Source organism: Ctenopharyngodon idella, chromosome 15 (assembly GCF_019924925.1).
Source record: "Ctenopharyngodon idella isolate HZGC_01 chromosome 15, HZGC01, whole genome shotgun sequence".
NCBI lineage: Eukaryota > Metazoa > Chordata > Actinopteri > Cypriniformes > Xenocyprididae > Ctenopharyngodon > Ctenopharyngodon idella.
Window position 1 is genome coordinate 6,482,025 of NC_067234.1, and position 14,715 is coordinate 6,496,739.

A 14,715-nucleotide genomic window follows, 5' to 3' on the forward strand; every position below is an offset into this window, starting at 1 on the left:
TCTTGATCTATAACGCGAGATGGACGCCGCCATCTTAGTTTGCCCCGCGGTTCTGTCAGTCCTGTCTGTCAGATTTACAGCACGTGAATTCATCAGTTTCTCCCGAAATATATGCAAGTAAGTGGCTGATGAACTGGAACAATAATAGAGTAAACTTTATAGTTACTTAGGCCCATTATGTGTGTCTGAGTAAATGTCGGCAAATTATATTTGAATGGATTGTTATTGCTGCTTCCACTGATGTCTGACATCAGTGTGTATTTTATTAATTCTAAATATATTGTTTTACTGGTGCTTATGCGTATTGAAATGTCTAAAACCTTTAAATAAACATTATGTGGCTGAAAACACTGCATAGCTGTGATATATGACAAGAGCTGAGCGCGTCCGTCCTGCAGCCAAAGCGCGAAAGCGCAGTTTGAGTCTAGCAGTTATGTGATGTCGCTGAACGTTCTAAATCCCATATGTGGGACCGTACGCCCAGGGGCACAGAAATAAAAATCCCATATGTGGGACCGTACCGCTCAAAGGGTTAACACATTCAGATGCCCAGAAAGGTACTAAAGACATATTTAAAACAGTTCATGTGACTACAGTGGTTCAACCTTAATGTTATGAAGCGACGAGAATACTTTTTGTGCATCAAAAAAACAAAATAATTTTATTCAACAATATCTAGTGATAGGCGATTTAAAAACATTGCTTCATGAAGCTTCAAAGCTTTGGGAGTTTGATTCACGCTCTGAACCACTGATTCGAAACAAACGATTCGTAAAGCTTCGAAGCTTCATGAAGCAGTGTTATGAAATCGCCCATCACTAGATATTGTTGAATAAAGTCTTTATTTAGTTTTTTTGGTGCACAAAAAGTATTCTCGTCATTATTTAGGATGAACCACTGTTGTCACATGAACTGTTTTAAATATGTCTTTAGTAGCTTTCTGGGCATCTGAAAGTGTTAATAGTCTTACTGTCAATGGAGGCCTCACTGAGCCATCGGATTTTATCAAAAATATCTTGATTTGTGTTCCGAAGATGAACAAAGGTCTTACGGGTGTAGAACAACATGAGGGTGATTAATGACAGAATTTTCATATTTGGGTGAACTAACCCTTTAATCGTTAATCTGCTCCTGTAATCATAATTTGTGTGAACAGGAATAGTTTTTAGTTTTTTTTACTGCCACTAGTGTTCATTACAGCTGGAAACTGCAGTGAATTGTATGTATAGGTACGTTTTTAGAGTTTTACTAAATTGTAGATAGACGCATGTTTTTCCAATGAGCATAGGTTGCAAATGAGACATGCTACCGTCTCGAAAAGTGCGTCATTTGGGACAGGACCGAGATCTAACCTGTTAACCTTCCTTCAGAATGGTCCAGCATGCAGCCCTACACGATTCTGTACCTACCGAAGGACCCCGTTAGTTGTTTGTTCACTCGATGTTTACTAACTTCCTGTTTCCTGTTTCTCCAGCATACCACTGGGACACTTCCGATTGGCTGCCGAGCACACGCCTACCTGACATCGAGGAAGTTCCCACCTATGAGACGGGTGAAGTAGGTGTGACTTTAGAATCTGACTATTACCTCGGCGGATTCGATATCGACAGTGACTACCCGCCTCCTCAGGAGGAGGAGTTTATGTCCCAGGACCAGCTGCCCCCGCCCCTTCCCACCGAGGAATACGACACCTCACCCGCCAATCAACTCGCTTCCAGAGAGAGCACGCTAAGCGGGGACCGCAAGCCCCGCCCACACTTCCACCCCAGCCAATATCTGCCCCCGCATCAGCTGCCACTCGGCTCCGCAGGGGAGGAGTTTAGCACTTTTACAGGCAGGGAGGAGCGCCTGTCCGTCAACGCCTCCTCTGCCTCCGACGTTTCCTCTGCACCCTGTGGGTTCGAAGACTCTGAGACGGGAGGAAGCTTGGATAGTTTGGAGGACATGCACCCACATACGCAGCAGACTGAGGTCTGACACGCCACCGGGAACTAAAGACGCAGTTACTGACGTTAGCTGGACGTGTTTTCAGACATAAAAGACACTAAACTCTCCCGTCTGTCAGTGCTTGTGAGAATAAAGCGAGACAGATGCAGCAGACACGGTCTGAGGACTGCCAACGCCACAGACAGACTCTCAGCGCTGCCCTCTGCATGAGCAGCCCACATATAAAAGCACAGGAAGTGGCGAAAGTGATGTCATGGGTGGAGACCTTATGATTAAAGCAACAAGAAACGTAATATCGAGCGGAGACCAATGATCTGTAGAAGTGTTTTCAGAAATCGCCTGGTGCATTTCATTGCTCCTTCCAGTTCCTTATTTGTTTGGTGCTGCCCTTTGTGAGTTTAAAATTCGAAAACCTAGTGAGCTGCCTACAGCTTTATGCTACCTTTCAAGATAAATCTAAATAGAAAAAAGAATTCATCCAAATTCTGTTTAAATCTTTATTTGGAATTTCACAAAAAATCAATCTTTTGTAATTACACTTTTTAAAAACAAAGCCTACAATTACATACAACAAAGAATAAAAATCAACAATATACTAATATTAATACCCAACCTAAATTAAAATAGGATATTACAGCATAAAAACAATGAACTCTCTAAAATTATAAGGTGGCGTCACACATATACTTCCCAGAATGGATTGCAAAAAAAAAAAAGTAATCCAAGATGGCAGACAAGTCGAGCATGTTGAGTGTCGACTATAAATATACTTGTATTTCATTCAATACAAAAAAAAAGTTATTAAAAATAGTTACATATAAGTTTTAAAATGACCCTTAGGCAATATCTATGTGTGATACATATTTCTATTTGTTGTTAGCATCAAACTCTAAATCTTTGCTGAAGAAAAAATGGTGGTTTGCTGGTCTTAAACTAGTTTAAAAGGTTAGTTCACCCCAAAATGAAAATTCTGTCATTAATTACTCACCCTCATGACGTTCTAAACCCGTAAGATCTTCATCCATCTTTAGAACACAAATTAAGATATTTTTGATAAAATCTGATGGCTCAGTGAGGCCTCTACTGCCAGCAAGATAATTAACACTTTTAAATGCCCAGGAAGGTACTAAAAACTTATTTAATACAGTTCTTATTTAAAGCAGTTTGATACGCGCTCCGAACCACTGATTCAAAACAAACTATTCGTAAAGCTTCGAAGCTTCATGAAGCAGCGTTTTGAAATTGCCCATCACTAGATATCGTTGAATAAAGTCGCACAAAAAGTATTTGCGCACAGAAAGTATTCTTGTCGCTTTATAACATTAAGGTTGAACCACTGTAGTTACATCAACTGTTTTAAATATGTCTTTAGTAGCTTTCTGGGCATCTGAAAGTGTTAATTATCTTGCTGTCAATGAAGGCCTTACGGAGCCATCGGATTTCATCAAAAATATCTTAATTTGTGTTCCGAAGATGAACGAAGGTCTTACAGGTGTGGAGCGACATGAGGGTGAGTAATTAATGAGAGAATTTTCATTTTTGGGTGAACTAACCCTTTAACATTTCTCTCAGCAAGCAGATGTTTAGCTGGTCAGACAGCTGGTTTCCCAAGAGCCCAAACCCCCTATAAAACCCTCAAAAAAGACCTCAGTGTAACCAGCTTGGCCAGGCTGGGAGACCAGCCAGCCATCTTAGGCTGGTTTAAGCAAGTTTCAGTAAATTATGATTCAGTTGATTTGTTTTCTTTGTAGATCATTCTAAATCACTCACTTATGAGGGAACATTTCAGTTCGGATGCCACCTTAAAAGGCAGCTCACTAGGTTTTGGTACAGAACACGGATATGAATCTGTTTTCTATAAATTGTCAAAAAGCACACGTTTTCTGTATCTTCCCAAAATGTCGTTTTTTTGTTTGTTTTGATTTAATGCATTGACTTTTTTTTGCACTAAACTGATGGACGATAAAGTCAGATTTACAGCGGCCCTGTCTGAAATGATTCTGTCATGCCATATTTAAGTCCCTGGACTGGTAGCAACATCGTCTTTTGTGTGAAGCATTAATCGGATCCTTAATAGCACTATTTTTCAAACTGATCATTTTCGATGCGTGTGAGTGTTTTAATGGAACGTGGGCGACTCTCTTCTGTAAGTTACGTCTGCCCTTTTTTGTCTTGTGAAAACATCACGATTGCATATCAGAAAGCCATAAGCAGAATATCATCGCCGTGTCCAATAATATTTGTGTGTTCACAGGCACTTACAATGCAAGAATGACACATGCCTGTAGTAGCTTGCAGTCCAAACCTCCTCCGGTTCTTTACCGATCCAAAACCAGAAAAAGCAGAATGAGAGAGCGAAAGCAATAACAGCAAGTCAGAAAGAGGGAAAAGCCAAGTCCTGAAACAGAATAATGAATAAAAGATGCAGGGAAAGAAAATGTAAAGAAAGTGAAAATCAATAAAATATAAATCAAAATGAGAATGAGGGAGAGAGAGAGGCATGATACTGTGGACCAACTTTGGGTTGGAATGGCATTTTAGCCTGAAGGGAACATGATTGAGATGTTTGCTGTGAGCTGATTTAAAAGCGTGCACTGTAATTTTGAATGCCATTGGGCGGATCATTTTTTGTAAAAGCTGTAATTTTGACAAATTGTTGTACAGTGTATATAAGTAAGTTGTTCAAATCCAGATTTTGTAGATATTGAACTGCAATCATGGCAGGGTTTGTGCATCCTGCGAGCGTTTGGTGCGGACGAAAAGGACAAACACACAAACTCACGTATTTTAGCTGACATTTTTTAACAAATGTGTGCACACGTGCTTTTGCTTGTCTTTTTTTTTTTTTTTTGCAGCTCCTTTTTTCACAGTAAAAAACTGCTTTTTACTTTTTCAAAATATCAGTTTTTCCGCCCATCTTTTTTGTATTGTATTTTTATTTCGTTTCACCGAGTTTATATTATAGAAAAGGGAATTACTTTGTGCAGGGGGTTTTATTTTTATTCATTTGTTTGTTTGTTTCATTTTAATTTCATATTTGATTCATGTTGTTCTGTTGACTGTGAAAAACAGTATTAAAACATGCCTGTTATAAGTGTAAAAATGCTTTTCTGCACTCCTGGATTTTTTAGTTTTTGTTTTGTGTGTGTGTTTTTTTTTTTTTTTTTTTTTAAATCAATGCTAAAATTTAAAAAAAAAAAAAAAAAAAAAAAGAATATTGATCAAACTGAATACTGCTTTAAAGTTTATATTTTGTTAAAGACAACATAAAAATCAATATTAAAAGCAAGTTTACACCAAGAACGATAACTACAATGATAACTATATTAGCGTCCACACCAGCGGATGATATTGTTCCGTTTATTATAAGCGCTGCAGTTTTGTCATCTGCCACTTTAAAAGCTCGAGCTCTTTAAAGTTGGATGGATTCTGATTGGCTGTCAATGCTTTTATCATTAATCAACTGGAGAAAATAATTCTAAAAGTTATTCCAACAATATCATTTCCTGGTGCCGATATAGTTGTGGTGTGGACTCCTCTATTCTTTTATATTTTAAATGATTTTTAGAACTATATCTTAAGGGTTATCTTTATTGTTTTTGTTCTTGGTGTGAATGGGCCTTAACCCTTTATTTACTTCCTTCTTACTAAATGTCCAATCTTATTGTTCATGATGCTGTGTTTTTGGTTCACATTCTTAAAGCCTTTATATATAATATTAAGGCTTTATAAAGCATTATAAAAGTATTTTTAATGCATTAATTAAACCTTGTAATACACCTTATAATGCATTGTATGGCCTCATGAATAATTGTAATCACAGTTATAATACATTATAATTCTGCATTGTTTCACCTTTAGAAAGTATAATGCATTAAAACATGACAAAACCAATTCCAGATGGAATCTGAAAATATAATGCATTTTAAAGGTAGGGTAGGCAATTTTTTTCATAAACACTTTTTATTATACTTGTTGAAACTCTCTTTACATTCTGAAAGCAATCAAATAATAGAAGTGGTCTAAATATTAAAAAATGTACATATATCGTCTATGGAAGTCTCAGGACCAAAAAATGTTTGTCCAATCACTGCATTCAGTCCGAAGGCAATGATAGGATGTCCTACCTGCCTGTCAACACATGTATTTGCATGCCTCCGCGCACCCTGCTCGCGCAGACATCACACGTCATCAGCGTGTTTCAGGCTAGAGTTGTAGACGGACAGTCACCAAGTGCCAGTGTTGCCAAGTCCAGGGTTTTCCCGTGGAATTGGGCTACTTTTACACTGTTGCAGCAGGTTGTTTTTTCATTCTGCGGGTTGAAGTGACTCACCCCTGAAAAGCAATTTTTACCAGAGGACTCCCTGAAACACAATTTGTACCAGAGGAAAGAGAGGGTCTGAAGGAAGGGTGGGATCTAAAGCTTCCAAAGCTAGCTTGCTATAGCTAGCCTCTATGTAATTGCCTACCCTACCTTTAACTTTCGTCACAATTATTTAAGATATAATGCATTATAACATACATTATGAATACCTTTATAATGCTTAATACATAAAGGATTTAAAGGATTAGTTGACTTTCAAATGAAAATTAGCCCAAGCTTTACTCACCCTCGAGCTATCCTAGGTGTATATATGACTTTCTGCTTTCTAATGAACACAGTCGTAGAAATATTAATAAATATCCTGACGCATCCGAGCTTTATAAATGGCACTATGCATTACCAAATGAGTATGAGCTGAAGAAAGTGTCTCCATCCACATCCATCCATCATAAACATATTCCACACGGCTCCAGAGGGTTAATAAGGGCCTTCTGAAGCGAAGCGATGTGTTTGTGTAAAAAAAATATCCATATTTAACAAATTATGAAATAAAATATATAGCTTCCGCCTGACTGCCTTACGAAAAAAAAGAAAAAAAAACAGAACTGGCATCTGGTCAGTTTCGTAAGTTGAATAGGGAAGGTGTAGTACGTACAGCGTAAGCTTTTTGAAGAATACGGAAGGCGGTCTGGTGGAAGCTAGATATTTTACTTCATAACTTGTTAAATATGGATATATTTTTTTTTACACAAATGCATTGCTTCGCTTCAGAAGGCCTTCATTAACCCCCCGGAACCGTGTGAAATATGTTCATGATGGATGAATGTGGATGGAGACACTTTCTTCAGCTCATACTCGTTTGGTAACGCATAGTGCCATTATAAAGCTCGGATGCATCAGGATATTTATTAATATTTCTACGATTGTGTTCATCAGAAAGAAGAAAGTCATATACGCCTAGGATGGCTTGAGGGTGAGTAAAGCTTGGGGTAATTTTCATTTGAAAGTGAGCTAATCCTTTAAGTAAAGTGTTACCAATTAACATTAACTAATAATATTGTAGCCTAGTGTATCTACTTTTCATGATTTACAGTCATTTTATTGGATAAAACTAAACACTGCCCTACATTTTTCTGTTGAATATTGTCTTTCACAAGGAAATGCATTCTGTTACAGAAAGTAAATGCTTTTTCATGTTGTTCCTAAAAGCATTGCAAATGTCATATTTTGTGTTACCACTTTTATGTTTTGACCAGAACACACACTAAAAAAATCTTCATTTGAGGATTCGCACTTACCTGGCAACAAGTGCTATAACTCAATAACACTTCAGATGTTTACAATCAGTGTGTGTATAATAAGAGATCGATAGTAACTCGTCAGAGTCTTTCTAGAAGAAGAAGAACGTACACGGTTTGATATTTAATCAAGTCTGTGTGGGTCTGTATGGTGTGTGTGTGTAGTTAGAGTGTAATCAGACTCTCACTTTTGAGAGCTTCTGAGGCTCATTATCTTCTCCACTGCTGCGGCTTTTTGAGTGGACAGGGTGCTTCGATTTCTTGTCCTCAATCTTTTTTTTTTTTTTTTTTTGCCTCTGACTTTAAGGGCCTATTCAGCTGAACTGATGTACATGTCTTCTCGGAGACCAGAAGAATTGGTGCTCTTTTAAACGGTGGCTCTCACCTCTTGATGGGCTTCTAATGAGAAAATCTCCCGATTAAACCAGGTGGACATGGAACCGTGCAAAATTTCAGGATTACTGCGCAAGTTTGATGACACAAGGGGTTCGGTTCTGTTCCAAAACTAGAGGCTGAGAGAAAAGAAATTTTGTTCTTATTTTTGAGTCATGAAGTAAAGTTTGGGAAAGTCATGGAAATGTAATAGTAGTGATGAGATTTTCCAGTTAAAATATTTCAGTGGATATCACTTTTCTGTACAATAAAATTTGCTCACAAGCAATAGTGATGATCAGTTCCCTTTCAGTCGGTCACATTCGACGTACGTCAGTAGTGACCGACGAATTGGGATATTGCTAGAGAGCCCTATCACCTTGGAGTGTAAACTAAACGAGCCAATGGATATTGGTGTGCGTGATTAATAGCACCTGCTCCGCCCCGCAGCGCAGGTATAAGTACGAATGCAGATGCACACGCATTTTGTCTTTCGCTTCGGAGCCAAGCATTTGTGTTCCTGCAAGATCGCCTTTACTGTGTAAAGCTACGAGTCTTTTGGAGAGAAAAAAGCCTTCTTGTGAAGTCTGTGCTGGTGTTATGGCAATTGCAGTGGCGGCCGCGAGCTACAGAGCTCTCAACTGCTGTTTTTACAGCAAAGCTGTCTTTGTCCGGTCGGTTTGCGATTTGGGTACCGGTTCCTTCTCTGTGTGTGACTGTAGGCGATCAGTGTGCACCTGCAGTCACAACGCGGCTGATCCCCTGTGTGCTTCAGCACAACACAAAGAGCTTCCCCTTCTGAAAAGAGCTTCACAGACGGACAGTGCGTCCTTTTCAAGATGTCATTCCATCTGTGCGTTTCTGGAGGCGGTCGTTTCCTATCCTCACTGACGGCCACAATCACTTTCTCTCATGTCTGCTTAGCGTGCTGAGAATGTGTTTGTGGGGGGTTCATGTTCTCTCATGAGAGCATGCCCACATCGGCGCGTTGTTCATCTTGCTTTTCTCTTAAGGGCTTGAGCGCTCAGCGCGCCGTGTGCCATCGAGCTGCCGGCTGACAGCGCGGGTTGTCATGGCAACCCAGCGCGTTATTCGGCGCTCTAGATGCGCGGTCGAGACTCAAGTGCCTCAAACGAGGTGGAGTCCCCTCACCTATTCCCCGATCAAGTTTCTTTTTCTAAATCAGAAAAGTGCTACTTTGGTGAATAAGCCAGGGTGACCTGAGGATCACAGTGGGGCAATACCCGCCAAGCCAATCTCCGTAGGCCCACTCCTCTAGCGCATCGCAAACATGTTGTGACTGTGTTCGTGGGTGGTTTATGTTTAGTAAGAACATGGCCACGTCGGCGCTTAGCGCGCAGTGTGTCGTCTACTGTCCCACATGGCTGGTATCCTCTGGGTGGATTGCTGGTCCTTCTCATGGGGGACCTAGCGTTTCAGTCAGGGCTCCAGCAGAGGATCAGATGTTGATTGCTACAAACCCGATTCCAAAAAAGTTGGGACGCCGTACAAATTGTGAATAAAAAAGGAATGCAATGATGTGGAAGTTTCAAGTTTCAAATATTTTATTCAGAATACAACATAGATGACATATCAAATGTTTAAACTGAGAAAATGTATCATTTTAAGGGAAAAATACGTTGATTTTAAATTTCATGGCATCAACACATCTCAAAAAAGTTGGGACAAGGCCATGTTTACCACTGTGCTGCATCCCCTCTTCTTTTTATAACAGTCTGCAAACGTCTGGGGACTGAGGAGTCAAGTTGCTCAAGTTTAGGAATAGGAATGTTCAAGTCAAGTCACCTTTATTTATATAGCGCTTTTTACAATGCAGATTGTGTCAAAGCAGCTTTACAGTGATAAATGGTATATAATTTTGGCTGCACAGCAGCTCTTAAAGAAAATGCTGTCAATGTAGGCAGATGCAAAGCACTGTTGAATATCAAATGTCAAGTGTCCCCAACTAAGCAAGCCAAAGGCGACAGCGGCAAGGAACCCAAACTCCAACAGGTGACATCAGGTGGCAAATAGGTGTTAAAATGGAGAAAAAAAACTTGGGAGAAACCAGGTTCTTGGGAGAAACCAGGCTTAGTCAATGTTGTCCCATTGTTGTCTAATACAGGCTTCTAGTTGTTCAACTGTCTTAGGTCTTCTTTGTCGCATCTTCCTCTTTATGATGCGCCAAATGTTTTCTATGGGTGAAAGATCTGGACTGCAGGCTGGCCATTTCAGTACCGGGATCCTTCTTCTACGCAGCCATGATGTTGTAATTGATGCAGTATGTGGTCTGGCATTGTCATGTTGGAAAATGCAAGGTCTTCCCTGAAAGAGACGACGTCTGGATGGGAGCATATGTTGTTCTAGAACTTGGATATACCTTTCAGCATTGATGGTGCCTTTCCAGATGTGTAAGCTGTCCATGCCACACGCACTCATGCAACCCCATACCATCAGAGATGCAGGCTTCTGAACTGAGCGCTGATAACAACTTGGGTTGTCCTTGTCCTCTTTAGTCCGGATGACATGGCGTCCCAGTTTTCCAAAAAGAATTTCAAATTTTGATTCGTCTGACCACAGAACAGTTTTCCACTTTGCCACAGTCCATTTTAAATGAGCCTTGGCCCAGAGAAAATGCCTGCGCTTCTGGATAATGTTTAGATATGGCTTTTTTTGACCTATAGAGTTTTAGCCGATTGTGTTCACCGACAATGTTTTCTGGAAGTATTCCTGAGCCTATGTTGTGATTTCCATTACAGTAGCATTCCTGTATGTGATGCAGTGCCGTCTAAGGGCCCGAAGATCACGGGAATCCAGTATGGTTTTCCGGCCTTGACCCTTATGCACAGAGATTGTTCCAGATTCTCTGAATCTTTGGATGATATTATGCACTGTAGATGATGATAACTTCAAACTCTTTGCAATTTTTCTCTGAGAAACTCCTTTCTGATATTGCTCCACTATTTTTCGCCGCAGCATTGGGGGAATTGGTGATCCTCTGCCCATCTTGACTTCTGAGAGACACTGCCACTCTGAGAGGCTCTTTTTATAACCAATCATGTTGCCAATTGACCTAATAAGTTGCAAATTGGTCCTCCAGCTGTTCCTTATATGTACATTTAACTTTTGCGGCCTCTTATTGCTACCTGTCCCAACTTTTTTGTAATGTGTAGATCTCATGAAATCCAAAATGAGCCAATATTTGGCATGACATTTCAAAATGTCTCACTTTCAACATTTGATATGTTATCTATATTCTATTGTGAATAAAATATAAGTTTATGAGATTTGTAAATTATTGCATTCCTTTTTTATTCGCAATTTATACAGTGTCCCAACTTTTTTGGAATCGGGTTTGTACATTGGAGAGAGGGTTGTTGGGCTCTGGAAATGAAGATGAGGCTGAGCGTCCCACGGTTGTGGTGTGCTCATGCTGAATCAGATTCAGAGTTAACAACCATGCTTTCCTGGGCCCTGTTTTTTAGCCTGGATGTGCATGAAAAACTTGGCAGTATGGAAGCCTTTTGGTGCCAAATATGGAACGCCAAAAGGGCCATAATCTGCATTAAAAGTTTTTCCTCTCTCGCTAACCTCGATGGTGGGGTGGCAGTGCTACGGGCACACCACCTCTGCCCTGCATGTGTCTTGGCCCCCGGCGGGTCTGTGGAAGGCCAAAGCACTCATTGCATGTGGGTAGTTCCGAGTCGGGGTTGAGCTATGCGTGATGCAAGTCACAGCGCAGGCCCCTGGCCAGACGATGTCCACCATGGTGGTCCAGAAACACCCCTGGCTAGCCTTGCAGAGGTGTGAGAGGTCGTCAAAGTGCGCATCTCGACACTCTCATCTCACAAGCTGGCCTAAAACCCAGCCTGCTCAGTCTGCAGCTAAAGCGGTCCTGAAACGGGCGACCTGGAGCAAAGGTAGACAGTTCTTCGGGAGATGATGCCTGCATCGCTCCCTCCCCTGGAGTCAGGCCCCAGTACTCTGCCTCGCTGCCCCATGCCAGGTACGTCTGTGGTGCCTTTGGTCCTGCTGGCTCGGAGTCTGGGAGCCTGGTTAGCGCTTCCCAGCCCATCCCGCTGGCTCATTCGTACCATCAGACTCGGCTATGCGATTCAGTTCACCCGGCGTCCCCCAGTGTTCAGGAGTGTCCATTACACTTGCGTGGCCCTGGACAATGCACCTGTTCTCCAGGCGGAGATTGCTGTCCTTCTGGCGAAGGATGCAATCAAGCCGGTCCCTCCAGCCGATATGAAGTCAGGGTTTTAAAGCCCCTACTTCATTGTACCCAAGAAAGGCGGTGGGTTACGGCCAATCCTGGATCTGCGTGTCCTGAATCGGTCCCTTCACAGGCTGCCATTCAAGATGCTTATGCAAAAACGCATTTTCGAATGCATCCGTCCCCAGGATTGGTTCGCAGCGATCGACCTGAAGGATGCCTACTTTCATATCTCGATTCTGCCTTGACACAGACCCTTCCTACGGTTTGCATTCGAGGGTCGGGCATATCAGTACAAAGTCCTACCCTTCGGGCTGGCCTTGTCACCCCGTGTCTTTACCAAGGTTGCGGAGGTGGAACAAGGAACAGGGCGTTCGCATTCTCAACTACCTTGACGACTAGCTCATTCTGGTCAGCTCGCAAGAGCAGTTGTGCGAACACATGGTGTTAGCTCACCTCAGCCGGTTGGGCCTTCGGGTCAACTGGGACAAGAGCAAACTCGCCCCCGGGCAGAGGATCTCTTATCTCAGTATGGAACTGGATTTAGTCGCCTGGACAGTGCGCCTCACCGAGGAGCGCATCCAGTCAGTGCTGAACTGTCTGAGTTCGCTCAAGCGCAGGACAGCGGTCCCACTGAAATTTTTTCAGAGGCTCCTGGGGCATATGGCATCCGCAACCGCAGTCACGTCACTCGGATTGCTTCATATGAGGCCGCTTCAGCACTGGCTTCACGGCCGGGTCCCAAGATGGGCATGGCAACGCGGTACGTTCCATGTCCCCGTGACTCCGAACCGCCATCGTACCCTCACTAAGTGGTCAGACCCTTCATTCCTGCGGGCAGGAGTTCCCCTCGAACAAGTGTCCAGGCATGCTGTGGTCTCCACAGATGCCTCTGCCACTGGGTGGGGAGCCACGTACAACGGGCATGCAGTATTGGGTCTGTGGACGAGGCCCAAGCTGCATTGGCATATCAATTGCCTCGAGTTGCTAGCAGTACGTCTTGCAATGGGCCGCTTCAAGGAGCTGCTGTCAGACAAGCACGTACTGGTCCGCTTGGACAGCACTGCGACCGTTGCGTACATCAACCATCAGGGTGATCTACGCTCCCGCCACGTGTCGCAACTCGCCCGCCATCTCTTGCTATGGAGTCAGAAGCATCTGAGGTCGCTAAGTGCCATTCACGTCCCAGGCGTGCTCAACCATGCAGCCGACAAGCTCTCACGGCAGCCTCCTCTTCTGGGGGAAATGAAGACTCCATCCCCAGGTGGTCCAGCTGATCTGGCAGCATTTCGGGGCCGCACAGATAGATCTGTTTGCCTCTCCGGACAAAGCCCATTGCCAGTTGTTTTATTCCCTGACCGAGGGCACTCTCGGCACGGATGCTCTGGCACACAGCTGGCCCTGGGGCCTACGCAAATATGCGTTTCCCCCAGTGAGCCTTCTCGCACCTGTGCAGCACCAGCTCCTGTGCAAAGTCAGGGAGGACGAGGAGCAGGTCTTGCTAGTGGCTCCGTATTGGCCCACTCTGACCTGGTTTTCGGAACTGACACTCCTCGCAACAGCACCTCCTTGGCCCATTCCTCTGAGGAAGGACTTTCTGACTCAGAGACGGGGCACCCTCTGGCACCCGCGTCCGGACCTCTGGAAACTCTGTGTCTGGTCCCTGGACGGGACGCGGAGGTTCTAAGTGATCTTCCTCAGTCGGTTGTAGACACTATTACTTCTGCTAGAGCTCCTTCTACAAGGAACCTCTATGCTCTGAAGTGGAACCTGTTCATGGAATGGTGCTCCTCTGACAGAGAGGACCCCCGATCATGTTCGGTCAGGTCAGTGCTTTCCTTCCTGCAAGAGGGCTTGGAGCGAAGGCTGTCTCCCTCCACCATCAAGGTGTATGTTGCCGCTATTGCCACACATCACGATGCAGTTGATGGTAAGTCTTTGGGGAAGCATGACCTGATCGTCAGGTTCCTGAGGGGGGCAAGGAGACTGAATCCGCCTCGCCCTCCCTCTATACCCTCTTGGGATCTCTCCCTAGTACTTACTTCTCTCCGGGGTCATCCCTTTGAGCCTTTGCAGTCAGTGGAGTTAAAAGTACTGTCCCTTAAGACCATCCTCCTGGTTGCATTGGCCTCAGTTAAGAGGGTAGGGGACCTGCACGCATTTTCGGCCGACGAATTGTGCCTGGAATTCGGGCCCGGTGACTCTCAAGTTATCCTGAGACCCCGGCCTGGATATGTGCCCAAGGTTCCTACTACTCCCTTCAGAGACCAGGTAGTGAACCTGCAAGCGCTGCCTTCGGAGGAGGCAGACCCAGCCCTGACTTTGCTCTGTCCCGTCCGCGTTCTGCGCCTGTACATGGATAGAACGCGAAGCTTTAGGACCTCAGATCAGCTCTTTGTCTGTTACGGAGGCCAGCAGAAGGGAAAGGTTGTCTCCAAGCAGAGGATGGCCCACTGGATAGTGGACGCCATCGCCTTAGCTTATAAGTACCAAGGCGTGCCTTGCCCACTCGGGTTAAGAGCTCACTCCACTAGAGGAGTTGCCTCTTCCTGGGC

The 14,715-nt window shown here is 43.5% G+C and overlaps 1 protein-coding gene across 5 annotated transcripts in view; it reads left to right on the forward strand.

The window, feature by feature from the left end:
- Positions 1-5,050, forward strand: part of fat3a (FAT atypical cadherin 3a) — a 193,526-nt gene extending 188,476 nt beyond the window's left edge. For all 5 annotated transcript variants that reach the window (XM_051862509.1, XM_051862511.1, XM_051862513.1 and 2 more), the window contains one exon: positions 1,475-5,050. In XM_051862509.1, coding sequence (XP_051718469.1) covers positions 1,475-1,977 — 503 coding nt within the window. In that variant the 3' untranslated portion in view covers positions 1,978-5,050. The remainder of the gene's footprint in view (positions 1-1,474) is intronic.
- The last annotated feature ends 9,665 nt before the right edge of the window (positions 5,051-14,715 follow it).